We start from the raw sequence: 27144 nt of genomic DNA on the forward strand, positions 1-27144 counted from the left end.
TTCAAGTCTGCAGGCTTGGGCTGAGAAAACATGACGGTCTCGCTCCCAGTCCCAAGGAGACTCAGTTTCTTACCTGGAACCAGGCTGACAAGTTCACACTCATAAACAGGTTGGCATGGGCCGCTCTCATGGCTCCCCTCAGTGCCAGGGCTTTCTGTTTGCTTCCTGCTATACCGAGGAAGTGATGAAGCTTTAGAGGCTTTCGAGGCCGTGGGTGATTTTCCCTGGGCCATCAAATGGTTCTGGGGAGGAAGAGGCTGGGCTTCTGTTGTGTTCAGGCTCTTCTCTGGTTTTTCTTGAGCAAGCCCCATGGTTTTGTGCCCTTCGAGATGGAAGGTCTTAAGCCTCCCATTGGTAAGGAGTGCAGCTGGAAACATTTCACTCTTCTGAGATGAAACTTTCTCCCAGTTCCAAAGCTTGCATCTGAAGCTGCTGAGGGTCATTCCTCTCTCCTCATTGGATGTCTCAGATCTTGATTTATTCATATCCAATGTCATGGCAGCTTTCTGGAAATTTCTTTCAGGACACACAGTAGAGTTTTCTGGAGTTCCCAGGGAACTCTTTTGAACGTCATCTCTCTGAGCCGACTTTATTTTCTGGGTTTTAAGAGGATGGGACAGTCCAGCAGAAGAATTAGATGGGGTCCAATAGTGGTGGGATAAGAGGTACTTCTTATTAGCCGGATCCTGACTTGGCTGTGTGTACCCTCTACCGTCTTTTCGAGAAACACCAGCTGGCAACTTAAGAGGTCCTGAAAGAGGTACGGCATTGAGCTTTTGAAATTTGGCTCGAAGTTCCTTGAAGTTTCTTATTCCTTCCTAAAGCACAAAGGAGAACAAAAGAGTCAAATTACCCTGGGGAAACATCTAGCTTGATGGCTTCCTTGTTCATGTTAAATGTCTCCAATGGCTGATGTGACAGCATTGCTCCCCAGGTGAGCCGCGTTAGACGGTGCTACTGCCATGTCTGTGAGATGAGCGTTAATGATTTTCTTCCTCTTAAATTTGGCTGTGCTGGATGTTCTTACTGCATGGAAGGACCAAGCAGAGACAATCATAGCAATTGATCATAAACCTTTTGGGTGTTTTGTTAAAGTAGGGTCTCAGTATGCAGCCCTGCCTGGCCTGAAACTCTGTGTGAACCAGGATTACAGAGGTATATTTGCCTCTGTCTCCAGAGTGCTGGCATTAAAAGCGCATACCACTATGTCTGGCTGATAAACCTTTGGATGGCTTCTTTCTTTTAAAAGAATTAGTTAAAATCTGTGTTGGCATAAAGCAACTGTCTTCATAATATAGTCTCTGTTTGCTCAAAGAATAATGAAACTTTATCTCCATATAAAACAATTAAAAGAGGACCAGTCTTACACCAAATGAATGGCTTACAATCCACCTGAAGACCTTGCCCTGCTTACCATCCTGGCCTCCTTGTACACTCCCATCTCCATGTCAAGTTTCCTTTCACTTCCTGATTGATTTCAAGTTCGTTTCTCCATTGCGATTGCCTCTAGCAGACCAGGTAGGGCCAGCTGCTTCCATGGTGCCCTGACCTCTCTTTATAACTTGGCTGCTGAATTTCACACTGTGTTAGTAGCAAATTCGGGAGGCTTATATCCAAGTTCTGACTCTGCCTCCTCCAATCCAGGCAAACACTATAAGCAACCTTATCTTAACGTCACATGTAGTCGCTTAATATTACAAACACTAGAAGGGTTGGGGCTACTATATGGAAAGTGTTCAGTATGGGGCCAAACACATGGTAGGGCTATGATAAATAAAAGCTGCAAGAAGCTAGATAATATTTTCCTGTTAGTGGTTCCTTTGGAGATCAGGTCAACTCAAGCAAATGAAAAGCTACCATACCACTTGGTAATGGTGGCTCCGGTCTAGGGCAGCAAGAAGGCCGGGGTTGGGGACAGTGAGGGAGAGTCCAGGACTACATAGTGAGCTGGCCGTTCATCTAGCCAAATAGGCGTGATGCTTTTTCTACTAGAGTTCCCACTTTCTCCTCTTAAAGTTCATTTATTTTTGTAAGTGAATTCTGGCATCTTCGGCCTGCATGGGAGGTAGGAAGACATTTAATGGAGTCATTTCAAAAAGAAAGAGCCGTTATCTTCTCCTGATCATGCTTCAAGTTTTCTTTTTTCCTTCCTTCCTTCCCCTCCGTTCCTTCCTCCCTCCCTCTTTCCTTTCTTTCCTCCCTCCTTCCTCCCTCTCCTCCTTCCTTTCTCCCTCTCTCCCTTGCTCTCCCATTCCCCACCTCCCCTCCCTCCTCCTCCTCCCTCCCCCTCCCTCCTCCTCCTCCTCCTCCTCCTCCTCCTCCTCCTCCTCCTCCTCCTCCTCCTCCTCCTCCTCCTCCTCCTCCTCCTCCTCCTCCTTCTTCTTCTTCTTCTTCTTCTTCTTCTTTTTTTTTTGTAACTTGCATGTCAGGCCATTGCCATGGCAGGACTTTGGATTTTGCCAGCTGCAGGAACTCGGTGTGTCCTTTCCTCACCGTGTTTACAGTTGACTCACACCTGCCCTTCATGGATTCAGGAAGGGAGGGAAGTTGACACGTTGCAAAAGGCAGGTGGCTGGCTGCAAGCTGGATTTCATGCTATATCCATGGTTGTTTTTCTTCCTCTGAAATCACTAAACACCTCCAGCCCAGCACTTGCTTATAGTTCTTTCTCCAAATCTCAGTGGTCCATTTCTTACACTTTAGGCAACAGACCAGGTAAATCATCTATGCATCCTCTCTCCTGATATGGCAGAAGACTGTACTGGGAGTGAAATCTGGGATCTCAGGCTAGCCCTTCTCCAGCCAGGTACCTTATGAAATCCTTTTTATAATTCTAACCTATTTTCTCTACTATAGAGTAGTATTTACTTATTCAGATGAGACAGAAGGATTAGGAGTTCAGGGCCAGCCTTGGCTACTCAAGGGGACCTGTTCTCATAAATAATATAGGCAGGAGGTGTGGTGGATGGGCTGGGAATAGACATACATTTCTCATAACTGTTCAGGATCAAGATAACAGATGCACATATGTCCTGGTAAATATTTTTTAATATAAAATACATGACCTTAGCTACTGAAAGACTTCAGTTTAGCACCATGAGAAGGACGGACGCTGCTGTGCAACCAATTTCCAGTACTCTTCATCTTACAAACGAGACTCTACATCCCTCAAACAATAGCTCTGTCTTCCCTTCCCAGGTCACTTTCTGACTCTTGAGTCTGACTCTTCTGGGTATTTAAACAAATGGAAAAAACATATAGCATTCATCTGGCTATGTAACTTGGTATGGTTAAGTGACTGGCGATTTAACTTAGTGCAGTGCAGTGCCCTTAAGGATTAGCCAGGTTGTAGTGTTAGATCTCCTTTCTTCCAGCCAGGCAGGCTGGCACGCATTTGGTGGCTCAAAGCAGGAGGATCTGCTCTCAAGGCTGGCCTGGGTCATATACCTAGGTTCTTTGCACATTTTTAGTTACTGGGTAGTAGACTTCTATAAAACTCTGTACAAACATTGTTTTGATGCACCACTTTCAATTCTCATGGGTATGTTCCCAGGTGTTGGATTGCTGGATCACATGACACTTCTGGTTTTAAGCTGTTAGAAATCTCCATACTGGTTTCCATGGCAATCACATCATTTTACATTCCCACAATTGGGACACAAGGATTCTTATTTATCAACATACTCACCAGCTCTTTTTTTTTTTTTTTTTTTTTTTTTTGTATTGGCCATCCAAATGGGTGTGAACTAGCTAGTGGTTAATGGTTTTGAAGTAATGTGATATTTTTTTTTCTTTACTATCTGAAGCCATATGAGCCAAAAAGCTATTACTTGGTAAAATTTAATCTCTGTAGAAATGATTTTGCAAAAATTAGGAAACAGAATTGTGCATTAGATAACCTTTAAGCCAAGGGCCTGTGCAAAGATCATTGCTTCAAGGTGGGGCAAAGCTGATAATGCTCAGCTCATTTCCTCTTCAATAAATGTCCATTAAGTGCCTACTATGTGGACGAGATACGGTTTTCAACACTGAAAGGCTCTTCTCTTGGATATTGTAGTTTAATAGTAGGGAGACATAACCTGTAAGTATAACACGCAAGAAAAGCTTAGAGGCAGGAGCTAGATAGAGAACGGGGTAGGCGCCGTGCAACGTGAGGCATCATATCTGATCTTCAGAGGTACCACAGAGAGGCCACTATTTTACTCAGCCATGTACCATAGCGAGTGTCACCTCAATGGTCCCCAAAGCGTCTTCCGGCACTGCACTGCCTTCTTCTTCCTGGTATGCATGGGAAATAGGTGTGACTTGGGCTTTACAGTTTATCACCCTCTGAGAATTCAGAGTTGAGAGCATGAGGTACATAGACATCATGGGGATGGGCTGGGAGCTGACAGTGGGTTAAAGCCTTCGGACCAGAACTGCAGCCCATTTTTATGGATTCCCACATCCCTGTGACCTTGTCTTCTTCAGCAACTGTTCTCTGTTTCCTTGCTCTTCCTACCGCCTCAAAGCCTTTCTCATTATTTTGAAATGACTTCTTTGTGGTCTCTTTACTGTGACTCTGGGTTCTTCTAATCCTTCATTTACCCAGCTGTTAGACAAATCTGTTTAACAACACAAATCTGATTATGTAAGTCCCTCACATGCTGAAAATCCTTCAAATTGGCTTTCTCGAGCTCTCAAACCAGCTCCAGTACATTTTCTGATCAGCTAAGACATCCCTAAGCCCTATCCTGTTGGTCTGACATCACTGCAGCCCCTCCTTCGGTGAGAAGCAGGCTGCCCAGCTCCTCACCAAATCCAAGTGCACACACAGCCCTCTCACAGTGCTCGACTTTCAAATGTATGATTTCCTCTGCCTGGAATGCCCATCCTTCTCCTAATTCCTCAAATTAGTAAATCTGATTTGTGTTGCTTTAAGGTATGTATTGCTTTATCTTCTGGGAGCTAGACACTGAAGTTAGAGTGACACATAGACTAGTTCCCAGTCAGACTCATGAAATAAGGGAAACGGCCACCTGTGGACCACACCAGTGTAATACAGTAGACTGTCGCATACACAGGAATAGAGGCTTGTGCTGCAATGGAGTTACAAAGAAAGCTTCCTGGAGGCGACACCAACGGAGCATGAACAGGAAAAGGGTATCCAGAGAACAAGAACCATGGGCCTAGAAGTGTGGAGCAGCCTGCTGCTGACGGAAGAGCAAAGAATTCCACTCACAACTGCTCCCAGTGTCAGAGGGTGAGGCTATAAAGTTGGTCTTCTCAGAGTGCCTGAGGCCACCATCTTAAGTGCAGGGAGCAGGACGGATGGCTCTCCCACTGAGGAGCCAAACACAATTTACAACAGATACCCTGTCCGTGTCTCTGCAAACCAGCAACATCGCCTTCACTCCCTCTGCCTGCCTTCTCCCGAACGTAGCTTGACTCATCCAGCTTGGTGCAGTGATGTCCTTCAAGCAGAGGCTGGAAAGGTCAGACGTAAATCTCCAGGTAGTCTCTATGCTGAAATTTTCCAAGCAGAGGCATCCAAGTTTCCAAGCACCGGTGAGGGAGATGGGTACCAGAGCCTATCTTTTGGGAGCCAAGTGCGGCAGAGGTTGCCAGGATGTGTAATGTCCATGGGTGTAGAATATGACACTCTTCCTAGTGCTCTTGGTAATTTCCAAAGGAACCTATAATGAACCCTTTGCTGTTAGACCAGGAACAACAGATCAGGTGATCTGCAGTGAAAAGGGCTGACACACACTGCTATGCTTGCTCCACAGCAGCGCTGAGCACCCAGCACGCTGTCCATCTCCCTCAGTCAGAGTGGAGACTCCACAAAAGCAGGCCCCTGCTTGTGTTTTAGTTTTTGATCACTCCTGCAATGTAACGTGAGAACCTGGAAGAATATTTATCTTAAACAGCCGCTCAATAAAAAAAAAAAATAGTGAATCGATGAAGATTTACAAGCCTTTCAGAATCTAGATGTTACAGACACACAGAGTCTTACTTATCTCAGCCTACCTCTAGCTCCCTTGTTCACTAAGTCTGTGGTGAATCGATGAACCAGAGAACGCACGCTTGGAAAAGTTAGCAGGTCCATACAACACGTGGATGGGAACTGTAGAATTTTAAAGTTTTCTTGCACCATCGTTGTGAGGTCAGCTTTGAACACCCACAGAAAAAAACAGTCCTCTATAATGTCAGCAGGTCACCCTAAAAATAGCTTTGGAAACTGTCCTGGGCACTTCTGTTCTAGATGGACCAGGAGAGCCGCCAAAGCTTCATTTGGGAAGCACATGGCAAAGCCATGCCTGAGCTATTGTGGGGACAATCAAAGATGAAAGGTGTAGTGTCCTCTAAACAGAAGAGGCTTATCTCCACCACAGAAAGGAGGGGCAACCAGACACCATAAACAGAAGTAAGTGCCACTTCAGAAGGATGAGGCCACCAGGGTCAAACACTTCTAAGGCCAGTTCCCTGCATGTGATATTATGATGTCTCCGTTTAGCCAAACTTGGAGAACAGCAGGTGTCTCTCATTCACCTTTTATTTTATAGACTCATGGAGCGTTAACAGCAGTGATAACACAGGAGGCAGATGCTTCTCCCACATCCACACGCTGATCTGAGTACCAGTTCACCTCTGTTGGTTTCCCAGGGGCAGATACCAAGCACAGAAAGCCTAGTGCATCCCTCCAGGTCACAGAAGATCAACCCAGGAACTGATTCATGCAGCCTAGATTTGGGGTCACGTTCACCCCCGAGACTATAAGTGCACTGCTCTTGTGCTCCTGGGCACAGGACACATCTGACAGGCATATGTTCGTCCTCACGAACCCTGATGCATAGTCTTGATTGATCTCTACCAGCCCCACCATGCAGGTGTGATTACTGTGCCATTTTATAGATAAGCTAATGTGAGGAACAGGGTTAAATGACTCAAGTTTATAAAGATCAGTGGTTCTCAACCTTCCTAAGGCTGCGACCCTTTAACACAGTTCCTTATGGTGTGGAGACCCCACCCCCCCAAGCATAAAATTATTTTCACTACGACTTCATAACTGTAATTTTTTTTATTGTATTATCGTAAACTCATAAAAGATTAGGAACACCTCAACCCAAGCAGAAAACTATACTGTTTCAGTGATTCATTTAACCAACGTCTGTTGGCTGCTGGCAGTTAGGATTGGTGCTAAAAGATTGGGAGTTCACAAGAGTTCACAGTGTGTTGATTAAACAATAAACAAGCTCCTATCTGACATTTGTTAAGAATTTATTTGGAGTGATGATGGCAGAGCTTTCATATATTCCTTCCATTTTTTACAGTATTCCCACTCAGAGGAAACGATCTTAGTCATAACTGTAATTTTGCTACTGTTTTGAATCATAATGTAAATAACTGATAAGCAGGATATCAGATATGCAAGCTCTGTGAAAAGGTCATGTGACCCCCAAAGGAACCACAACCTACAGGTTGAGAATCACGGACAAGGAACACTACACAGAGATTCAAATCCTCCTCTGTAGAATCCCAGGACTGCTTCCAACCCCTCTGCTACTGTACGCTGACATTTAGCACTGGCTTGTAATTCTTTTCCTGTCTCACAGAAGTCCCACAACTAACTGTGTCAATGTCACAGTGTCATCGAAAACTGTCCCTAGTCACAGTCAGACTGTTCAGTGAATAAAATGGCTTCCTGAGCAAACCTAAAGACTAGAGTTTGATTCCCAAACTCTATTGCAGAAGGAGAAAACTGGACCCCTGAAAACCGTCATGGGACCATGCTCTCACTGTGGAGCATGGGTGCCTGTTTTCTTCTACCCATGCAAAACACATTCGTGATTTACAATAAATAAAAAAAAAGAAAACAAAAATTATCTAATAGTTATTTTATGGAAGCAATTTAAAATTCCAGGAAACCCACCTTTTAAAAAACAAACAACATAACCTTTGAGCTAGGCAGTGGTCTCACACACCTTTAATCCCCGGGCTCAGGAGGCAGAGGTATATGGATCTCTGATTTTGAGGCCAGTCAGTCTGGTCTGTAGATCGAGTTCCAGGACAGCCAGGTCTACGCAGAAAGCCATGTCACAATGACACAAAACAAAACAAAAACAAAAAACTTCAAAAATTTATATTTATGCATATGAGTGTTTTACCTGTATATCTGTGTGTGCACTGTGTGCATGCCTGGGCCTGAAGAGGTTAGGAAACACCGTGGAATCCCCTGGATCTGGAGGTGTGATTGTAAACTGCTCTGGGGGGGGAGGGGCTGGGAACGCAACTCTTGTGCTTTTAACCACTGACTCATCTCTCTGGCCCTCAGAAAACCAATCTTTATTTGCCTTTTGTTATTTATATTGACAGGAACGCAACATTTTTTTCTTAACAAAATTCTAAATTTTTATAACAAATGACATAGCAAACGTGCCCATGCCCCCTTGGGTTTTCAAAGCAGCTCTGACTTAATGCAATTTTTAAAATATAAAAGCGCAAAACTAAATAACAAAATGTAATTAGGTGATGTCATGCTTTTAAAGTAAATTTGCAAACGAGGCAAGTTTGGTGTCAAATCATTCATCACTCTGAAGTTTACACAGCGTGGGGTGGAGGCTACTTGGCCTCATGTCTTTGCTGGACGCAGTGTCATGGTACTCTAGATGTCTCTCTGTGGTGCCTACATCACATCACACCCCAGCCCCACATGAGAAAGAACTCTACAGGTTTCCAATGAATTATCCATGACTTCATGTCTGAATGCTGACGTAAAAACATAAGTGCAGGCTAAGTCTATACATTGCTGAGAATTATTGTTCACCACAGGGCAACATCAATGACAAAGGTTTATCATGAACCTGAAACCGTCCCTCCTCATAAGCAAAGTGCAAGATCCCTAAGGAACAGGCAAGCTAACAATCCAAGGCACAGGGAAGGCTGCAGAAGCCAAGGAATTAGGCTCCAGTAAAAGGAGTAGTCATAGCTGCCAGATGCTAAAGGGGACAACTTCAAAATAGCATGTAGACAGTCACCTTTCATGAATACAGGCTCCACCACTCCAAGAGCTGGGTAGTGGGAAGACTGTCTGTATTCCTGGCATCAGAGATTAACACCTAAGACCACCAGGAAAGGCTAAACACAGCACAGGGCAGTCTGAGGTCCCCTCACCTTCCCTGAGAACAGGTTCAATCTGAAAAGTTAAAGCCCCTGAAATCAGTCTAAGGGCTGACAAGTGTAACTGTGTCCTCAGAGATCTGCATCCTAAGGAGCACTCCCCATATGCTTTAAGGACGGAATCTAGAACTTCTGGAACTACGGGTCAAATTCCTCTCTCATCATATCTCCACTATGCAGACCGGAAGGCAGTTCCCAGTGTCCACGGTGGTCATGTGCCCCCAGGCACTCTTCTGGGTGAGTTCGGCCTGCTTATCACCGTCTAACTTATCTCAACTGCCCACTGGCTCAATGAGCCTTTCAATTTTCTCACAGTGCAGGAGCTCGGTTCATCTCTGTTATCTTCAGCTGATAGCTGGGCCAGCTGAGGAGAGCAACCCTAAACATTCAGTGGCCGTCTGCTCAGTGAAGGCAGTTATGGAAACAGCCACCTAACCCAAGGCTGAAGGTTTTGTCAATAAACATGCCGTGGCCTCGTGGCCTCGTTTGGGGCCCTGAGATGGCTCAGTGGGTAAAAGTACTTGCCTCACAAGTCTCATTGCCTGAGCTCAACCTGCTGAACTCACACTCCTCAGCAAGGCAGGAAGCAGAGACAGGAGACAGAAACTCCTGGAGTTTGCCATGTGACAGAATTACAAGGTGGGGAGAACCGATTCCTGCGAGTTGTCTTTTAACCTCCACATCTGCATGTATGAGCGCGCGCACACACACACACACACACACACACGCTCGTGTGCATGCACGCAGGCAGACAGACACACACACACATATACAGGCAGGCAAACAGGCAAACAAAAAGGCAGAAACATAGACCCACACAGACACAGATACAGACAAATAGGCAGACAGACAGACACACACACACAGGCAGGCAGTCAGGCAGACAAAAAGGCAGAAACACAGACACACACAGACACAGATACAGACAGATAGACAGGCAGACAGGCAGACACACAGATAGGCAGGCAAACACAGAGACGTAGACGTGTGTGTGCACACCCTCACACACAGACACAAGACTAAGTTTGGTGAAGCCCACAGGAAGTGAGATGAAGTGTTTTGACTGGAGGAGAGGCTCTAGAGCCATTCTGGGTGGATGGGACAGCATAAATAAAAGCGGGGAAGCAGATCAGAGCAACCAGAACAGTGCAGGGGTGATGGAAGAAGGAAGCCATGCTCTTGGGTGCTTTCAGGGCGATAAGAAAAAGAAGGTGTTTTGATGCAAAGCCTTTCGGAGGACAGAGATGACAATGTTTAGTCTATATCTACGGACAACTTTTTTTTGGAGGAAGTTTTTCTGTTCAGCCACCAGAAAAATACTGGAACTGGAATTCAAAGGTCCTAATAGTACCTTGGTACCAATATAAATAATCCTATCTCCAGTGCCCCAAATGAATACTAATGACCAACTTTCCCTCATCAAACCCTGCCCATCCAGGTCTTACAAGTCACAGAACCTGCTTCATTTCTCTCTCTATCTTTGGGAAGCTGCTTGGAGTCCTGTCTTAGTTAAGGTTCCTACTGCAGTAGCATGCTATATGCTCAGACCTGCTACTGTTTCCCTAGGAAAACAATGTATGCTTGCTGAAGGTACCACACGTATTGACCAGAAATTCTCTTGGGATGATTCAGGTAGGGTTCTGACACTAAGACAGTTATGACAAATTAGTCATCCTAAAGGCACATTGGGAAACATGAGTGGGGCATTATGAACGAGTTCCTATCCATTTCCCAGGAAATTCTTCAAGGTTGGAGGAAGGAGAGCAAGGCAATCAGTCTGTGCCAGGTACAGAAAATGGCAGCTGTGGCTGTAGATAACCCCTAGCAGAGAGTCCAGTGGGCCATCGGCTTCAGCTGGTATCTTTGCAATTGTTTGCTCACTAGCAATTAGCTTCATGCAAGCAACCCTTCAATGACTCGATGGCTCTAAAATACATTTCTATAACAATTTTTCACTCTCTTTTCAAAAGCTGGCTTTTCCCCTGAACTGTTAATCAGATAGTATGCTGTAGTAGTTAGGGTTTCTAATGTCATGATGAAACACCATGACCAAAAGTAACTTGTAGAGGGTTTGTCTCACTTCTGTATTACAATCCATTATCAAAGGAAATCAGGTAGGGAATCAGACATAGCAGTGGCAGGAAGCTGAAGGCAGGAGCTGGTGCAGAGGCCATGGAGGAGTGCTGCTTACTGACTTGCTCCTCATGACTTGCTCAGCCTATTTTCTTATAGCACACATGATGACTAGCCCAGGACTGGCATCACCCACAATGGACTGGTCCTTCCAACACCAATAACTAATTTTACAAAGGCCCTATAAGCCTGCCTACAGCTTGCTCTGTTGGAGGCATATTTTTAACTCCTCTCAGATAACTTCAGCTTGTGTCAAGTTGACATAAAGCCAGCCAGCACAAATGGTAACTCTTACTTCAGCTCCTGGATCTCAAGCCACTGTTAAATGTGCTTTTTCCTCCCACCCTCCCTCATACTGAGTCTCTAATCCAAGAGTTTACATAATGCTGGACAAGTATTCTAACACCAAGCCCATGCTATTCATCTCTTTATTCTATGACCACGTAGACCTGCTGTGCTTCATGGGTAAGGACCATGACTTCCCCCATCCTCCCAGCCTGTGCTGGAAATGTTTTCTGAAATGTGTGGGGTATCTTTGCTAGGCGATCACTGTTCAAGCCATACTTATTTCTTTTACATGCGGCTCAGAAACTCCCATGAGGCTGTTATCACTACCCCTCAAAATCTCTCACTTCTCAAACCTCTTTTGGCAATGGATGTGGGACTTGGTCTTGGATGTGGGACCTCTACACAGCCCCCCACTGGACAGGGTATCTGTGCATCCATAATGCTTTCTGTGTGGCCATCTCAGCCTTTTGTCCAACAACACATCTGGATGCAGAGCTCTCCAGCTGCCATTCTCTTCCGGTCTTATTCTTCATCACTTCCTGCGCCCTACTGTAAGGACTCAAGGGAATACATTGCTTTCCCTGGGTTCCATGAGCTCCTTGGTGGCAGGTAGAGATGTGCTCTCATTTTCACAGAGCCCATGAGTTCTCCACAAGCGGCTCCGAGTGCTCAATAAATATTTACCAAAGCAACCCAGAACAAAGTGAATGAGCAGATTTCAGATAGCGGCCTAGAGGGGATTCTCATCTCAAAAAGGGCTTTCTCAGAGAACTACCAATTAATTTGCTGCCAACAGTGCTTCTAAATTGCTCTTCTAATCATGGCACTCCCTTATTAAAATCCTTCAGGAGCTCCCCATGGCCTGACGCTAACTTACACGTTCCTGAGCTGCACACATAAGGCTCTGTCTGCCTTCACCTCCATCTTCTTTCCCTAGTACTTCCTACTCCATTAGACTCTTCTCCCACCCCCCTCCACCCCATCCCCCAAGAAAACCAAGTTTTCTATGTGCACTTGTCCACAGTGTGCCCTCTGCCTTGAATACCTCTCCATATTTATTTTCTGGACTCGTAGTCACCATTTGACCCAGAGCTGAGGTGTCAGCTCCCAGAAGTGTTTTCCAGCTCTGGGGCTAGGCAAGGCGCGCTCCACACACACACACACACACACACACACACACACACACACACACACACACACACACACACACCGCTGTTACAGCAGCCTCTGCTCACCGGCTTCCAGTTTCCTACTTCGATCACAGTCGTCTATGTGTACATGTGTCTGTCTGCTCTGACCTCACCCTGTTTCACACTGAGGTCTGCAGAGCCCAGGAATGCATTTTTTCCCAGCTCATGTTCCTGTCATGGTGCTTAGGCGCACAGAGAATACAAAGATGACACAGGTCCTTTTAATTATGCATTTATGCATGTGGGGACTGAGAACTCTGATTCCATTCTGTTTATGTTACTGCCTCTCCGGGTGTGCATGGCAGTATGTCTCTGCTGCGAGTTTCTGTAGTTCCACCAACAGGCTTCTGAGATAAGGACAGAGCAGAGGACCAGAGCTTTCTGAAGCTGTTTTCAGGCCGCAAATGAACACTGAAGACAAGGTCTGAAGCCAGTGACAACCAATAGCTTGGGGTTTCAAAAGAACACAGTTATACACTCCTTTTCCTCAATGATAAAGTCTGCTATCTTTCCCCTGAGCATCCAAGGCCTCGTGGGATTGACACACACACACACACACACACACACACACACACACACACACACACACACACAGCTTTTTCATTGTCTCGTGTAAGAGGCCACATACTGTGACACTGACAATTTCCCAAGGACACTGCTAGGACAGAGCGCTGCAGGCAGACAGACAGGACAGGACAAACCTAACTGGGCTTGAGTAACAAGTGATATCTCAGAGAAAAGGAGGCTGCTGCCCTTAGGAAGTGGAAATCACAGTTATTTACCAGTTGTGAAGCAAGGAGAGAAAGCTTTAAAAGGCCTGAGGCCTAGAGAGCCCAACAGGCAGAGATTCCTGGCCGAGGACGATTATCACACCTATGGCTGGAGTGAGACCCGAGAAGAGTGGAGATGGCTGTAAGCCCCAGGCCTGCACACCATTAAATGAGCAGCACATTTTCAGTGTCATGGTTCGAAATGCCTTCTGGGATGTAGTGAGATCCGGTAACAAGAAAGTGATACTCTCTGTGGGCGTAGGCCCAAAATTGACACTGTTATCTCCCTCCATCACTGTCTATTTGTCCAAGGTCTCTCCCTGGCTTTACCCCAGGCATCCCTTATCTCTGCCTTCTGGTTAGCGAGGAGCAGGTGCCAAGCCTGCCTTCCTCTCTGCGAATACTGCGGCATCTAAATTCCAGTTTTTACAGCTGCGCAGCAAGCGTTTTACACACAGAGCCACCAGGCCCCTCCTCAAGGCACAGGTCTGTAGATCGACCGAGTAGGATGACCGGCCAAGCAAACCACGGCTCGCTGCAGACACAGGATTTACGGTGCCTTTCAGGAAGTCAGCCGAGCAGTGGTGGCTCAGCACTGCTTCCAGACATCAAAACGTTGCCGAGCAGTGGCTCAGTGCTGGTGTTGAGGGTCTCTGAGGAAATTAGGGCCATAAGCCTCTGAGGCCAGTTTCAAACTGAAGCTCCCAGCCAACAGCCTAGGTTTTAATTCTATCTGCAGACAGGAGATGGGGCCTTATATCGGAATTTACAATCTGTGCAAATGTGCCATAGCCCTGCCAACTGCCCAACCATTCTTCATTATCTGGAACGGGAGCTTAGGGGCAAGAATGGAGTTTCTGGGCTGACAAGATATTTGGGGTAAAACCCCTTGCTTGATCCTCAGAATCCACAGTGGAAGGAAACAACGGAATCTCTCCTGAGAGTTGCCTTTTAACATGTGTATATCTCCATACACAGATACACAATTAGGAGGAGGAGGAGGAGGAAAGGGGAAGGAGAAAGAGGAGAGGAAGGAGGGAAAGGAGGCTTCAGCAGAAGCTGCCTATTGGGAAGCAGGCACAGAGCCAGTCTATTTGACAGCGCTCCCTGCTCTGTACCCTGATGTCCTCTCTAGCCAGTCACTCCCTACCAGGGTTATGACAGCTTTACATAAAGTGCAATCTAGCAAGCACCTAAAGGAGAAGGGTTAAGTAGCTTTTCTGAGTCACTTTATTGCTTTGACCTACACTCTATGATGCAAATGCCTCAGCTGACCGGGCCATTTAAATTTCTTAGATTGTTTTGTATATTGGAATCCCAGCCAAATGAAGAAACCTTGAGAGGAACTGGACCCCATTCTAGCTTATGGGGTGCTAGTACATTTTAAAGAAGGAACAAATAAGCCCCCCAGGTTCTCTGTCTATTCCATGCCTCCTTTCTGCTAGAATTTCAGAAAACTTGCTTGTAAGATATGAAGTGCCAGTCAGCTTTGCCCTGCACATATCTCCCCCAATATTTCCCTCCACTCCCTCCTTCCCCCTCCTCTTTCTCCCTCCTCCTCCACCCCCACTATAAAACTGCCAACATTTGGTGTCTATAAGCTGCTGCCTTTTAGACACGACCTTTGAACCCCTTAGCAATATGATATGGTATGTGTCATTACCATTTTACAGTGTTAGGATCTGGCTTAGAGAGAGAACAATTTAGTCAAGGGTTAAAACTCTGTGCTGTGGACCTGGGAAGTAGAGGGGCTGTGTTTGGGTGACCTTCAGCTGAATCTTTGTCACATCAGTTCCCATCAGTCAAGTAGGGTCCATCTACTCAGTATCCATTAACTAAGACAACCCGTGGTAAGTGGTCATCATGTTACCCGGTACTAACTATGCCTGGGAAGACTAACTGATCCTCCCTGGGTTTCTCGGTTTGCACCATTACTAAGAGGCAGTTTGGTTTAACAATAAACTTTTCTTGAGTGTGAATGTGTGCTCACACACTTCGGGTGCCCTTTGGAGGACACCATGCTTTAAAAAGAAACCTATGCCATGCCGGAGCACTGCACTGTGGCCTTCTCCTCACTTAATGTGTGTGTTTCAATAGTCACCATACATCTCGCTTACCTGGTAAGCCTCCCAAAGTGAGAGGTGGTGAATGCCCTGTGCTCCTTCAGTCATGGTCTTACTGTGCTGTTGTTGTGGTCCAGTTTTTATCTTTCTCCCTAGGCTGAGAATTACTTTCAATAATGGGAGCGGGGCTAAGAGCACGGGTTTGAGGGTTGAAATGCCTTAGGTTGGCATCGTGATGTGTTTCCCTTAACAAAGTTGGTTCCTGTCTTCTGACACATGAAATGGGCTACCAAGCACTGCCATCACAGGCAATAATGTTGGCCTGGTAACTGGCATAAAGGAGGCTCTTAAGTAATGGTGTTGGGACAGAGAGTTGCAGTGAGAGTGGTGATGGTGGAGGTAATGCCGATCCACTCATGATTATCATGTGAGTGCTGGCAGGGTGATTATCCGAGGCAACAAAAACACGTGCCCAAGTTAATCAGCCTGGTGTTTTCATGTGGGAGGATCATATATCAGTTTTGATAGGTGGCATTTTACTTGCCAGTGACAAAGGCAAGTCTTGACCCCTCTTTCTCTGCATTCATCATACCCACTCCTCTTCCTCCTCTTCAATTTTAAATGTTCTAGTAGTAATATACACTTACTTATTATTATCAGCATTGAAGAATATAAGGCAAACTCTATTTTGTATCTAAAACAACTGTTAGCCTAGGAGCTAGAGTTCACATGACCATGGAAGTAACGAAATGGAAAACAAAGACAACTTATTAAGATATAACTATCACCAGAGAACAAAACATAAAAACCCAAGGTGTTACCGTTTAGTTTTCTCGCTTGAGGCACTCATGCTCTTCTGGATTCCTAATACTTTGCTAATTCATTGATGTACAGTATTAATGTATCACAATATATGAATAAAGAATCTATTTTGAAATCAAATTTCAATATAGCAATTCTCAAGAGCAATGATATATGCAACCTAGATTACAAAGGTAATAACACTTAGCCTATTGTGTGATGTGTTCAAAAATAAATATATTCACAATTAAAAATGAATTGTGATCCATAGGAAAAAGGAAAGATGTGTTTAGCGATGATTTATTGGAAATATGTAGCAATGATATTGCAAGAGTTTTCAAAGTATCGTTTCTTGAAGACTTGTTTTATAAAATAGGTTATTTTATTTCTATGTGTGTGTGATGTACAGGAGTATATACACACATGCCTGTCTTAAGATGCCCCTGGAGACCAGAGGAGGGCTTTAGATCTCTTGGGATCAGAGTAATGGACGGCTGTGAGCTACCGTGTCAGAGCTGGGACCTAAACTCCAGTCTTCTGTAAGAGCAGCAGATGGCCTTAACTGGTGAGCCACCTCTCCATCCCATTTGACCTATATTCTGGGTCAGAATTCTTTATTATTTCTTTTATTTTTTGAGAATGTATCATTTCCCCTGTCTCTTCCCTCCCTCCCAAACCTCCCATGTACACTTCCTTACTCTCTTTCATGTCATGGCCTTTTTCCATTACTTGTTATACATATATATGTATGCACACATATATATTCCTAAATACATAAAAATAGCCTGTTCAGTCTGCATAATGTTATTTGTATATATGTTCTCAGGGCTGAACATTTGGTATTGGGTAATGTGTGCTCTTGTGTGCAATCCATGTGCTGTTCCCCGAGGAAGACTAGTTCTCTGGGGCATTCCTTAGTTGCTTACAGTTCTTTATTTAGGGTTGAGGGCTCATGGGTTCCTCCAACCCATTCCATGTTAGCATATCTATTGTTGTCTTCATTCATCTCATGTTTAAGGAGTCACATTCATTCCTGATCTACATACCTTGACAAACCCTACGACTTTACTCTCTTCTCATGTTTTCTTTCCTACTTCTAACTTATACCCAGGTCTGCTAATGATGTTCACTCAGAAGAGTGGCACCAGACCCCCCACTTCAAAACTTTATTCTGCCCATTACTACCCTATTCTGGGGGTCTCTCTTCAAGTATAGTCAGTAAATGTGGGGAATAGCAAAGGGAGCCCTAATGAGGAAAGAATCTGAAGAGGCCACCAGCTAGAGATGGCCTTGAATTTTCTCATGGGTGCTGGGACAGATCTGGGATTTGGCTAAGAAACCAGATTAAGGTTAATGGTGAGAATAAGGGGAGGGTGGAGTGACACAGGCAATCTGTGTAGCATGCATGGTTTTAAGAGTGATGGGTGTTCTTTTCTGTGTGTTAATAGACAAGATGAATGAATAAGACATTTAAAGGCACAGGATACTGCACAGATAAAAACCACAGGCAATTATTTAGCTTTGAGAGAATAGAAGGTCTGTGGTGATGGCTTTCTGATCCTGTGTAAGCTTTGGTTCCTCAAGAGGATCTGACTCCCTGGAGCCCAAACTGAGAGGAGAAATAACACTAGAGTATTAGGATCTCAGAGCCTAGGCCTGTTCATCTACAGCAGTGGTTCTCAACCTTATTTCTGGACCCCTTAATACAGCTTCTCCTATTGAAGTGATCCCAAATGATAACATTGTTTTTGTTGCTACTTCATAACTGTAATTTTGCTACTGTTATGAATCATAATGTAAATACCTGTGTTTCCCTATGGTCTTCAGTGAGCCCTGGGAAAGGGTTGTTCACTCCCCAGGTTGAGAGCTGATGATCTAGAACACGAGTTCTCTTCGGGTTTTGGAAGTTTGTAGTAGGGATTAGAGACCCCAGAGCCTACCATGTCGCTAGAGTAAAAGTTAATCTTAATTCATTCTCATCCAGTATGTCGCAGCTTAAGGAAGTTAGGTAAAATATTTGTTGACCAATTAGAGATGTATACTCTCTCTTTATTTTGGTAATATCTAAAATGAAAATGATTGTATTTATTCTTTTGCATTACTAAAGTTCTTGTAAATATCAAGTGAAGTAGGAAGATGTTATGAATAGAGTAGAATGCAACTCAGGTTGGAGGAATTCCTTTAAATGTCTGCAATGCATGAAAGGGTGGTCTGGGTAGAAAGAGCTGAGTGCCTAGACCTAGATTAGCAGAGACAGGTACAGCTCGCTGAGGACACTGGTGTACGGAGCAGCATTCTACCTGTGGCAGCTCAAAAATAACCGTGACCTAATGAGGGGATGAATAGTGCCCACCTATTTCTAGAAACCAGATGTAGCTGAACACAGCCCCGATAGGGATTCTGGGAAACTGTTTCAAATCTCAAAACCAGGCTCTAACCATGCACTTAAAAGGCTCATGAAGAGCCCCGAGGAGAGCAAAGTGAAGGAGGGAGATGTAGCGAATCCAGGATCTGCTCTCATCATCATCTGCCCCTGGCTCTTCGTCCGAGAGCCTATTCAGCCCTCCGCAGGGGTGTACAAGTGTCCATGATTCTATTGTCTACAGTCCCACGCCTTGCTATACATACAGCCTGTTGCTCCACAAGGCACATTCTTTTCTGCTACAGGTCCATGAGGCACACTATCCTCTATGGCTACAATGTCTTTCTCACATCTGTCCTCCATTGCTAGAACTATGCATGCTGTCCGTCTGGCATAACAGACACAACTTTTACCAAAGTAGCCATGACTACTCCCAAGAGACCTCAAGATCTAGCCTGTGGGTTGTTGATGTTCTTTCATGGAAGAAGGGGGTACGGAAGCAAGAAAGTGGATCCTCACTTGAGATTCATCTTCCTCCCCCACACTCCTACCTATTTTATGTAATTCTGCCTTAATTACATAAGGTCTTGTGATCTCAGAAGGCACTAGACTATACAGTGTGTAGAAGGTTAACCAAAAGGTGGACTCCCATCAATGCCAATATTGGAACATCATCCTTCATGCAGGGTCAGACTCTCTGACAGTGTGACTGCTTTGGGTCACCTATACAGTCGAGAACTTCTCACCCATGCTCTGTAAGTGAGCCCAATCAAGGCACTGGCTCCCCAAGTTAGACTTTGGTAGAATTATACTTTGCTTATTCCAGAAGGTGCTCCAGATGGTGAAGGCAGATAAGTGTTTACTCCTAGTTAGAGAAAGCCTTCTTGCAATAGCTTGTCATCCTTTGAAGCCTGAGTCAGAAATGATCTCTCCTGACTCACCAAGTGAGTCCAGTCACTTGAGTGTGGTGCTTTTGTCCCCACTGCATTGATGTGATATTGCTGTTGTATATCTTCCTTATTAAATGCCAAGATGTTTGAGAAAGGCTTAAATTGTTTCATTTTATGGACTCTTGGCACTCTGCTTATTAAATGAAAGATCTCTGGGATCACATAGACTAAGTTTCAAGCCCTGGACTCATGACTGAGTTGTGGTCTCAGAATATAACTATTTAAACCCATGAGGGTTCAGTCTTTCTATTTGAGATAGGTAGAGTGATCGCTGTCAGAATGCCAGGTGATGCAGTTACATTCTTCACAGGAAAGAGACCATGCCCAGGCCTCCGAACATACTTGTTATCATTGTAGTTGTCATTCTTATTGATCAAATAAATTAGTGGACAAGATAACAATAAGAAATAACCTCTGATTATTTTTTCAGAATGAAAGTCACAATATGGCAAATAAATTGTATAAGAAATAGCTATTTGTCCATAAAAACACAAACAACAACAAAACAAACAAACTAAAAGCAATTGGATGAATTCTCTAAAAGCAACTGGTCAGGATGGGCTAGGAAAGAAGTAGGCTATAATACTCTCCAGAGTACCTCAATAGTACCCTTCAGAGTACCTAAAGATGCCCATGTCCTAAGTCTGAGAACCTGTGAATCTGTTTTATTATGATGTCTTACATGGTCAAAGGAACTTTGGAAATAAGGTCTTGGCTCACCCGGGTGGGCTCAGTATATTCTTAGGGCCCTTATAGAACAGAGATAAGAAATCAATTGTTTTAAAAGATATAAGGCTGAAAGCCAAGATCAGAGAGAAAGGAAGATTCCACCCTGCTGCCCTTCACACTGAAGGAGCCACCAATCAATGAGAGCAAGTGGGTTCTAAGAGGAAAAAGGCAGGGAGACAGATTTTTCTCATAACAGGAGGCGTGTAACCTGCGGCCCACTTATTACACCATCAATAGAAACCAATACTTGGGCGATTTTGAAAACGGGGTGATCAGTGGTTAGTATAGGATAGGTTTTGCTGAATTCAAGCAGACCCCAAATCTCAGTGGCCTAACCCAAGGCTCCTCCATTCCAGCCCTCTCTTCCACATGCCCAACATATGTAGAAGGATTGACTGGTCTCCACATTCACCCAGAGATCTGCCTTGCGACATCTTATACCTCAGCATCTGGGGAGGTTCAGAAGGGCTAAGAGACTCATAGCCATTTGTGGTGCCTTGGAGTGTCACTTGCACTCACATCCCATTGGCCAGCCCGTGTCACATGACTTCAGCATAATTTGAAAAAAAAAAAAAAAAGCTGGGGTATCCTTAAGAGAGCAAAGGGATGTCTGGTAAGTAAGTACTGAGCACTGTTGGCCACAGCACTAAAAAACTGATGTGGAGTAGTAAGACTTTTCAAAGAGGCTTTTGACATGGTAACTAGAGGTCAGGAGAGGTAGGTAGAGCGATGAACACAGGCCAACCTTGGACAAACTTGCAGAGTGAAGAGAAAAAAAATGGAGGGAAGAGGAAAGCATGTTGAACTTCCCTAAGGTCAGATGGGTATGAGCATTCAAGCTGAATTTAACACGTTTGCCCAAACTTGACAAGCCATAAAGGCACTAAAACTACTTTCGCAGCAGATTTCTATTTTGCGTAAGATCTCTAGTTGCTTGGTGGAAAGGCTAGTCATATTTTTCCCCATTTCTTTCCAAAAGGATTCCAACAGGGTCTTGAGATTAACTGAGGAGAGCTGCTTTCTTCCTTTCAGAAATCTTTCTAGCTGGAGGTCAGGTTATATAAAATTTCCTGTGAGGACATTTCGCCAGTGGAACCCTTAATGTTCCTACGTAACTTATACTTGGGCTTACTAACTTGAAGCAGGCCTTTATGAGCCCAGCCTGATTCAACACCAAGCTTGAGGGCTAATCTTGATTATCACCTGGATAAGATGCAGAGTCACCAGGGGAACTATCTCCTGGCAGGTCTCTGAGGGATTATCTAGATTAAGTGAATTGAAGTAGGAAGACACACCCTATTCTGGTTTTATCTCTGTGACACTGATAAAGCACTCTGACTAAAAGCTACATAGGTGAGGCAACAGTTCCCTTCAGTTTATAGGTTACGGGACATTAGGGCAGGAATGCAAGCAGGAACTTGAAGTAGAAAACATGGAGGAACACTGTTTTCTCGATTACTAGCAAGTCCATGATTAATTAGATTCTTTACATAGCCCAAGACTGCCTGTCCGGACCATGCCTAGTGTCATCCGCATTGGGCTGGGTCATCCTACATCAATAAAAATCCAGACAACTCCTCATAGACATGTCCATAGGCCAATCCCTTTTCCTCAATTCATTGAGGAATCTAGGCAGTTCCTCGATGGACTTCCTTTTCAGATGGCTAGACTATGTCCAGTTGACAGTCAAAGCTAACCAGGATATATATTAGATGTGAGAGGTACAATTACATGCACTGTGGTCCTGGACCATAACCAAGGAGGAAAGAAAGTTGAATACAAGTATTTGATTCTCTTTGGATATGAAGTGACCAGCAGCCTCCTGTTCCTCCCCACCTCTCACCCCACCTCCATCTTGGATTGCATTTTCTTTTCTGGAAGTCTAAGCACAAAGACAAAAGACCCCTCCTTTCAGTTACTTTTGTCAGGTGTTTTGTCAAGGTGATGAGATAAGTAATAATTTCAAGCTGTAGCAGAGTAGGAGAGAGGGGGAGCTGGGTATTTATCCAGGCTACACGTCACTCCCTGCCATAATTTCCTTGGCACCTTGTATTGTAATTCACAAAACCCTTTCCTCACTGATGTCATCTGATCTCCATAACCATCTGAAAAAAGGTGGGTGACGTGTTTATCAATTCCATTCAACAGAAGAGAAACTTAACCTCAAAAGCCTTAAGCAGCTTGGCCATATGGCTGTGCCCTAGTCAACCATGGTCAGGTACACCATTGCCTTGTGCACCTTCTTCTGTGATGCTTCATGCTTAGAAGTTCTACCACACCATCCTCCAGAAAATGTACGGGACGTGGGCATTTTATTACCAACAGCCAGTGTTAAAGGAATCACATGTGTTAGGTAATATGCTTCACATCTATAAAAATATCTATGTGGCAAGCTCCATTATTATTATGATGTATTTTGTAGATAAAGCAAGGAAAGCGTAAAGCAGTGGAACAGGGCCCTAAGGGCAAGCAGCCAGGGCGATTTGTATCTAGTGAATCCAGCCATGCAGTCTGCATTAAAAAACAAGCAAGCAAGCAAGCAAGCAAGCAAACAAACAAACAAACAAACGTTTCCCATCTCTTCCCTTCTCCCATCCCAACTCATGGCCTTTTACATGTTAGGCCTCTAAGGGACTCACTAATATATTTTTAACTATTCTCAGCAACCCATCTACCATAGCCAGGACACCATACATCTTCCTCTCTTGACCCTGTTTGATCAGGCATGGTCTTTAATATCATGTGTGTTTCTCACTTTATTCACCACATCTGCTTTTCTGTTTCTCTGTGGACTGTGAGTACCTTGACAGTGTGCTGTCATCATTGCCAGCAGCATCAGCTAATGCCACCATCGTGTTCATGGCATTTGGTACCATTATAAGTGTTTGGTAGAAACCCTGAGCTCAGGAGAGTTTGGGCACTGTCAATAAGTGGGTAGGGTCCTCCCCTGAGGTGCTCAGAGATGTGAATAACAGGCTGAAGATCACACACCCAGTGGGAGGTAGTAGCAGCATTCAGACTCAGGGACTGAGAAGTGTTCACTTTTGTGAAGCTGGAGATGGAAAACAGGGCCTCAAAAATGCTTCACAGATGCTCTACCACCGAGCTACAGCCCACCCTGAAGACAAGAGATTTGAGAGGCATTCTACAAAAGTTCCCTTTTCCCATAATCCCTGGAACAATGCAGAAAGAATAGTCATAGTCGAAGGAGAAGAGTTTCAACACACCAAGCCCATGAAACATAAAAGCACAACTTGCCTGTGAGTCTCTGTGGAAAAAATAAAAGCAGTTTTGGCTATGCACAAGCAGGGAAATGTCATGGCCAAGATAGTCTCACTTTTCCTCAAATTTCTTTCAGAAAAGATGTTTCTTCACAGTAACAGGACAACAATGAATCTCACAGAATGTTGTCCCATTAATAGTTTCCACCTAAAAGAGTTGTACAAAAAGTACAGCTGAGACTGTTTGAGCACTTTCCGACTAAGTCCTTGAAGCATCAATGTGTGTAGATGTTCATCGTTGCCTGGTGGTGTATGACTCTCCCACACGTCCCAGCTGAGGTAATGCTACTGTTGATGTAGTTTTATGGAATCCTGTTTAGGAGAGGATATTTAACTACAAGAGTCACCACTGGGGACATTTACTAAGAAACTCCATGTTCTATCATAATGAAGAAATGTGATGGAGAACAGGGTGCATAAGAAGAAAACCTACTGACTGCCTTTCCCTGCTGGCACAATGGGTTGAGAAAGACCTGGAGCCACCCATGGGAGATGTCTCCTAACCCTCAGAGCCTCTCTTTTTCTATGAAAAGTTGGGGGTGGTGACACTTGGTCGTACAGAACATATTAAAGATTTACAGGCCATGCATGTCTTTGGTCCAGTACTCCTATCCAGACAGATATGGGAATCTTTAAGAGGCAGGCTCGGTCCTAGGATTTTCCAGAAACTTCTCTCTGAAAGGATAGACAGAGTCAGAGTCTCTATTTCCTCTGTGACGAATGATTGATACTCAGAGATTGTAACCTGGCTGCAAGGAAGAGTTTCTGGTTCGTGGAGAAGTTAAGACAATGATGGCTATTTAATTTCTTGGTAAATGTGCTAATCAGTATTCTCTGGAGGAAGAAAACTGATAGAATGAGTTCACATTTGAAGGAGCACTCACAGGAGTGCCCAGTAGGTTGATTCCAGATTCAGTTAAGTCTATGACCAAGACCAAGCATCATAGTAAACATATGATTCTACTCCAAATGGAAAATTAAAAGTGTAGTACATAAGCTAATGTTTCTGTGTTTTTCCAAATAAACTCAGAAAGTGGTGATCTATTCTGCTGAACATCTAGGGACTTTAAGTGAAACATATGGTTCAAAGATTGGTTCCCTGGCTCTTCATCCATGAGACTTTGAACAAAGCCAGGCAACCCAGAGAACCATTTCCTTGTCTCTGAAATGGAGATAGAGTCTTTCTCGTGGGGTTGGTGAGGTCTGAATGAAATTGTGTCTGAAAGGACTGGACGGTGCTCTATAAATATCTTCCATCCTCCCCAGGACATTGAGTTCATTAAAATAGTCACTAAGCACAGAATTGTGGTGAGTGGCAAGGAGAAGTGAGAACAGAGAACACACATCTACAGGTATAAATGGTTTATGGTGGTGGTACACCACCAGACCTTGGGGTCCTTGGTCTATGACCTGGAGATCAAACAAGGCAGAAGACATAAGTACTTAAGCATCCTTTATTCAAAATGTGTGGGCCCAGTAGTATATTGGGTTTCTCTCATATACCTTATAAGTTTGGAATATCCTATATATGTATTATGATATTAAACCTAAATACAAGATTCATGTATATATCATATATATCTTATACCGTAGCCTGAAGGTAATCTAAATAATTCTTTGTATGAACCAAAAGGAGATGGTGTGAAAACCTCTGTGATACCCTGTCAGTCAGTGCTCAGGGCAGCTCACTTGTGAGAGTATTTCTGGTTTGGAGTCTTCAACCAGGGCTACGTCTCATGTACCACACTCTTCAGCCGCCCTGCACATCAGTCAAACGATACAGGCAGTTCTGCTGCTACATGCTCTTAGCTGTCTGCTCTCCACATTTAACTCCTCTCTCACAAGCAATAAAGCGAAAGGCCACAGAGGGTAAAATAATTCACCTTCAGGTATCCAGGCATGAGGAGGACACCAAATTGGACAAGAGTCCCAAGACTACCAGCCTCATGCTCTTTCCTCACACCATAGAAGACAGGAAAGTCCCAGGACACACATTCCACACACTCCAAAGAGCATCACTGCAGATCCGGGGGGCGCAGGCCTATGAGACCAGCTGCTTGGGAGGCTACGCAGGAGGGCTACAAGTTCAAGGATTTCTTGGGCTACAGAGTGAGTTCAAGACCGGACTGGGCAATGAACCATTAATGAGACCCTTCCTTTAAAAAGAGAAAAGAAAGAAAAGAAAAGAGAAGAAAGGTGAACAGAATGGGTTGGTAGAGTAGCATATACAAAGTACTAGGTTCAATCCTTGTCACTCAAAATAAGGACAACAAGCACAATAAACAATAACAACCACCACCAACCAAACAAGAAAGAGCACACCAGTGGTGGGTACTTTGGTTTTAAAGGGCATTTGAAGCTGGCAAGTCTCTATTTGTCCTTTAAACCTTTATAAATGATACTGGCTTAATAAACATTCAGTCCTCAAAAGTTTTAGAAGCAATCCTCGCCTCCAGCTCCTTTGTCTCCGCTTGCCTCCAGCCATGGCTGATTTTTGAGACAACTTATGGACTACTTCACCAAAGATCTGGGGGTTTGGGGATGCAGGGCTTGGAGGTGGTTTGCACCACTGGTAAGTGGTGGCTCTGCTCTAATTCTATGGATGGGAGAGCTTGGCACTATCAACAACTGCGAGTGTAGCATTTTAGTTTTCCTTTTTATTGAAATACACTATTCAAAATGTAATCCTTATTGACTAAATTGACAGGTGTTACTCTACACACAAACGGATGAGAAAAATTAAAGTCGGAGAAGACAACCCCACTTGTCTGGGGACAAACAGCAAGTGCATGGCAGGTGGTGGATCACATGCAGGTCCTGGACTAACATTTTAGCCCTCTGTTCCATAAGCATCCACTACCGTCACGATGAAAGGGACAAAGCCAGTCAACAAGAACTGAAACCGGAAGGTCAGCAAGATGGCATAGTGCATGACTCTCAACCTGTGGGTCGCGACCCCTCAGGCTCCCATTTCAGATATTTACATTATGAGTCATAAGGGTAGCAAGATAACAACTATGAAGTAGCAACGAAATAGCTTTATAGTGGGAGGCAACCACAGCACTATAGTGGGAGGCGACTACAACACTGTATTAAAAGGCTGCAGGATTAGGAAGACGTAGTGGGAAAGCGTGATCACCTGAGTTTGGTTCCTAGGACACACATGGCAGAAGAGAGTTAACTCTTCTAGTTGGTTGTCCTCTGACCTCCACACTTGTGCACCATGGCACGAATCTGTACACACACACACACACACACACACACACACACACACACACACACACACACACACACACACACACACAGAGTGAATAAAACGTAAAAACCGCAGAAGAATCACACTTTGAGTTAAGCAGTCTTAGTTTGCACCAGGATCCTGCCCTGTCTTTGGAATGGAAAGGTAACAGTAAAAGTAGTC

General features: G+C 44.4%; 1 protein-coding gene across 1 annotated transcript in view; it reads right to left on the reverse strand.

The window, feature by feature from the left end:
- The window catches only part of Fyb2 (FYN binding protein 2), a 121362-nt gene that overhangs the window by 84094 nt on the left and 10124 nt on the right, over window positions 1–27144 (reverse strand). Inside the window, exon 3 of the mRNA XM_032891730.1 lies at window positions 74–818. Coding sequence (XP_032747621.1) covers window positions 74–818 — 745 coding nt within the window. The remainder of the gene's footprint in view (window positions 1–73; window positions 819–27144) is intronic.

Source organism: Rattus rattus, chromosome 1 (genome assembly GCF_011064425.1).
Source record: "Rattus rattus isolate New Zealand chromosome 1, Rrattus_CSIRO_v1, whole genome shotgun sequence".
NCBI classification, from domain to species: Eukaryota; Metazoa; Chordata; class Mammalia; order Rodentia; family Muridae; genus Rattus; species Rattus rattus.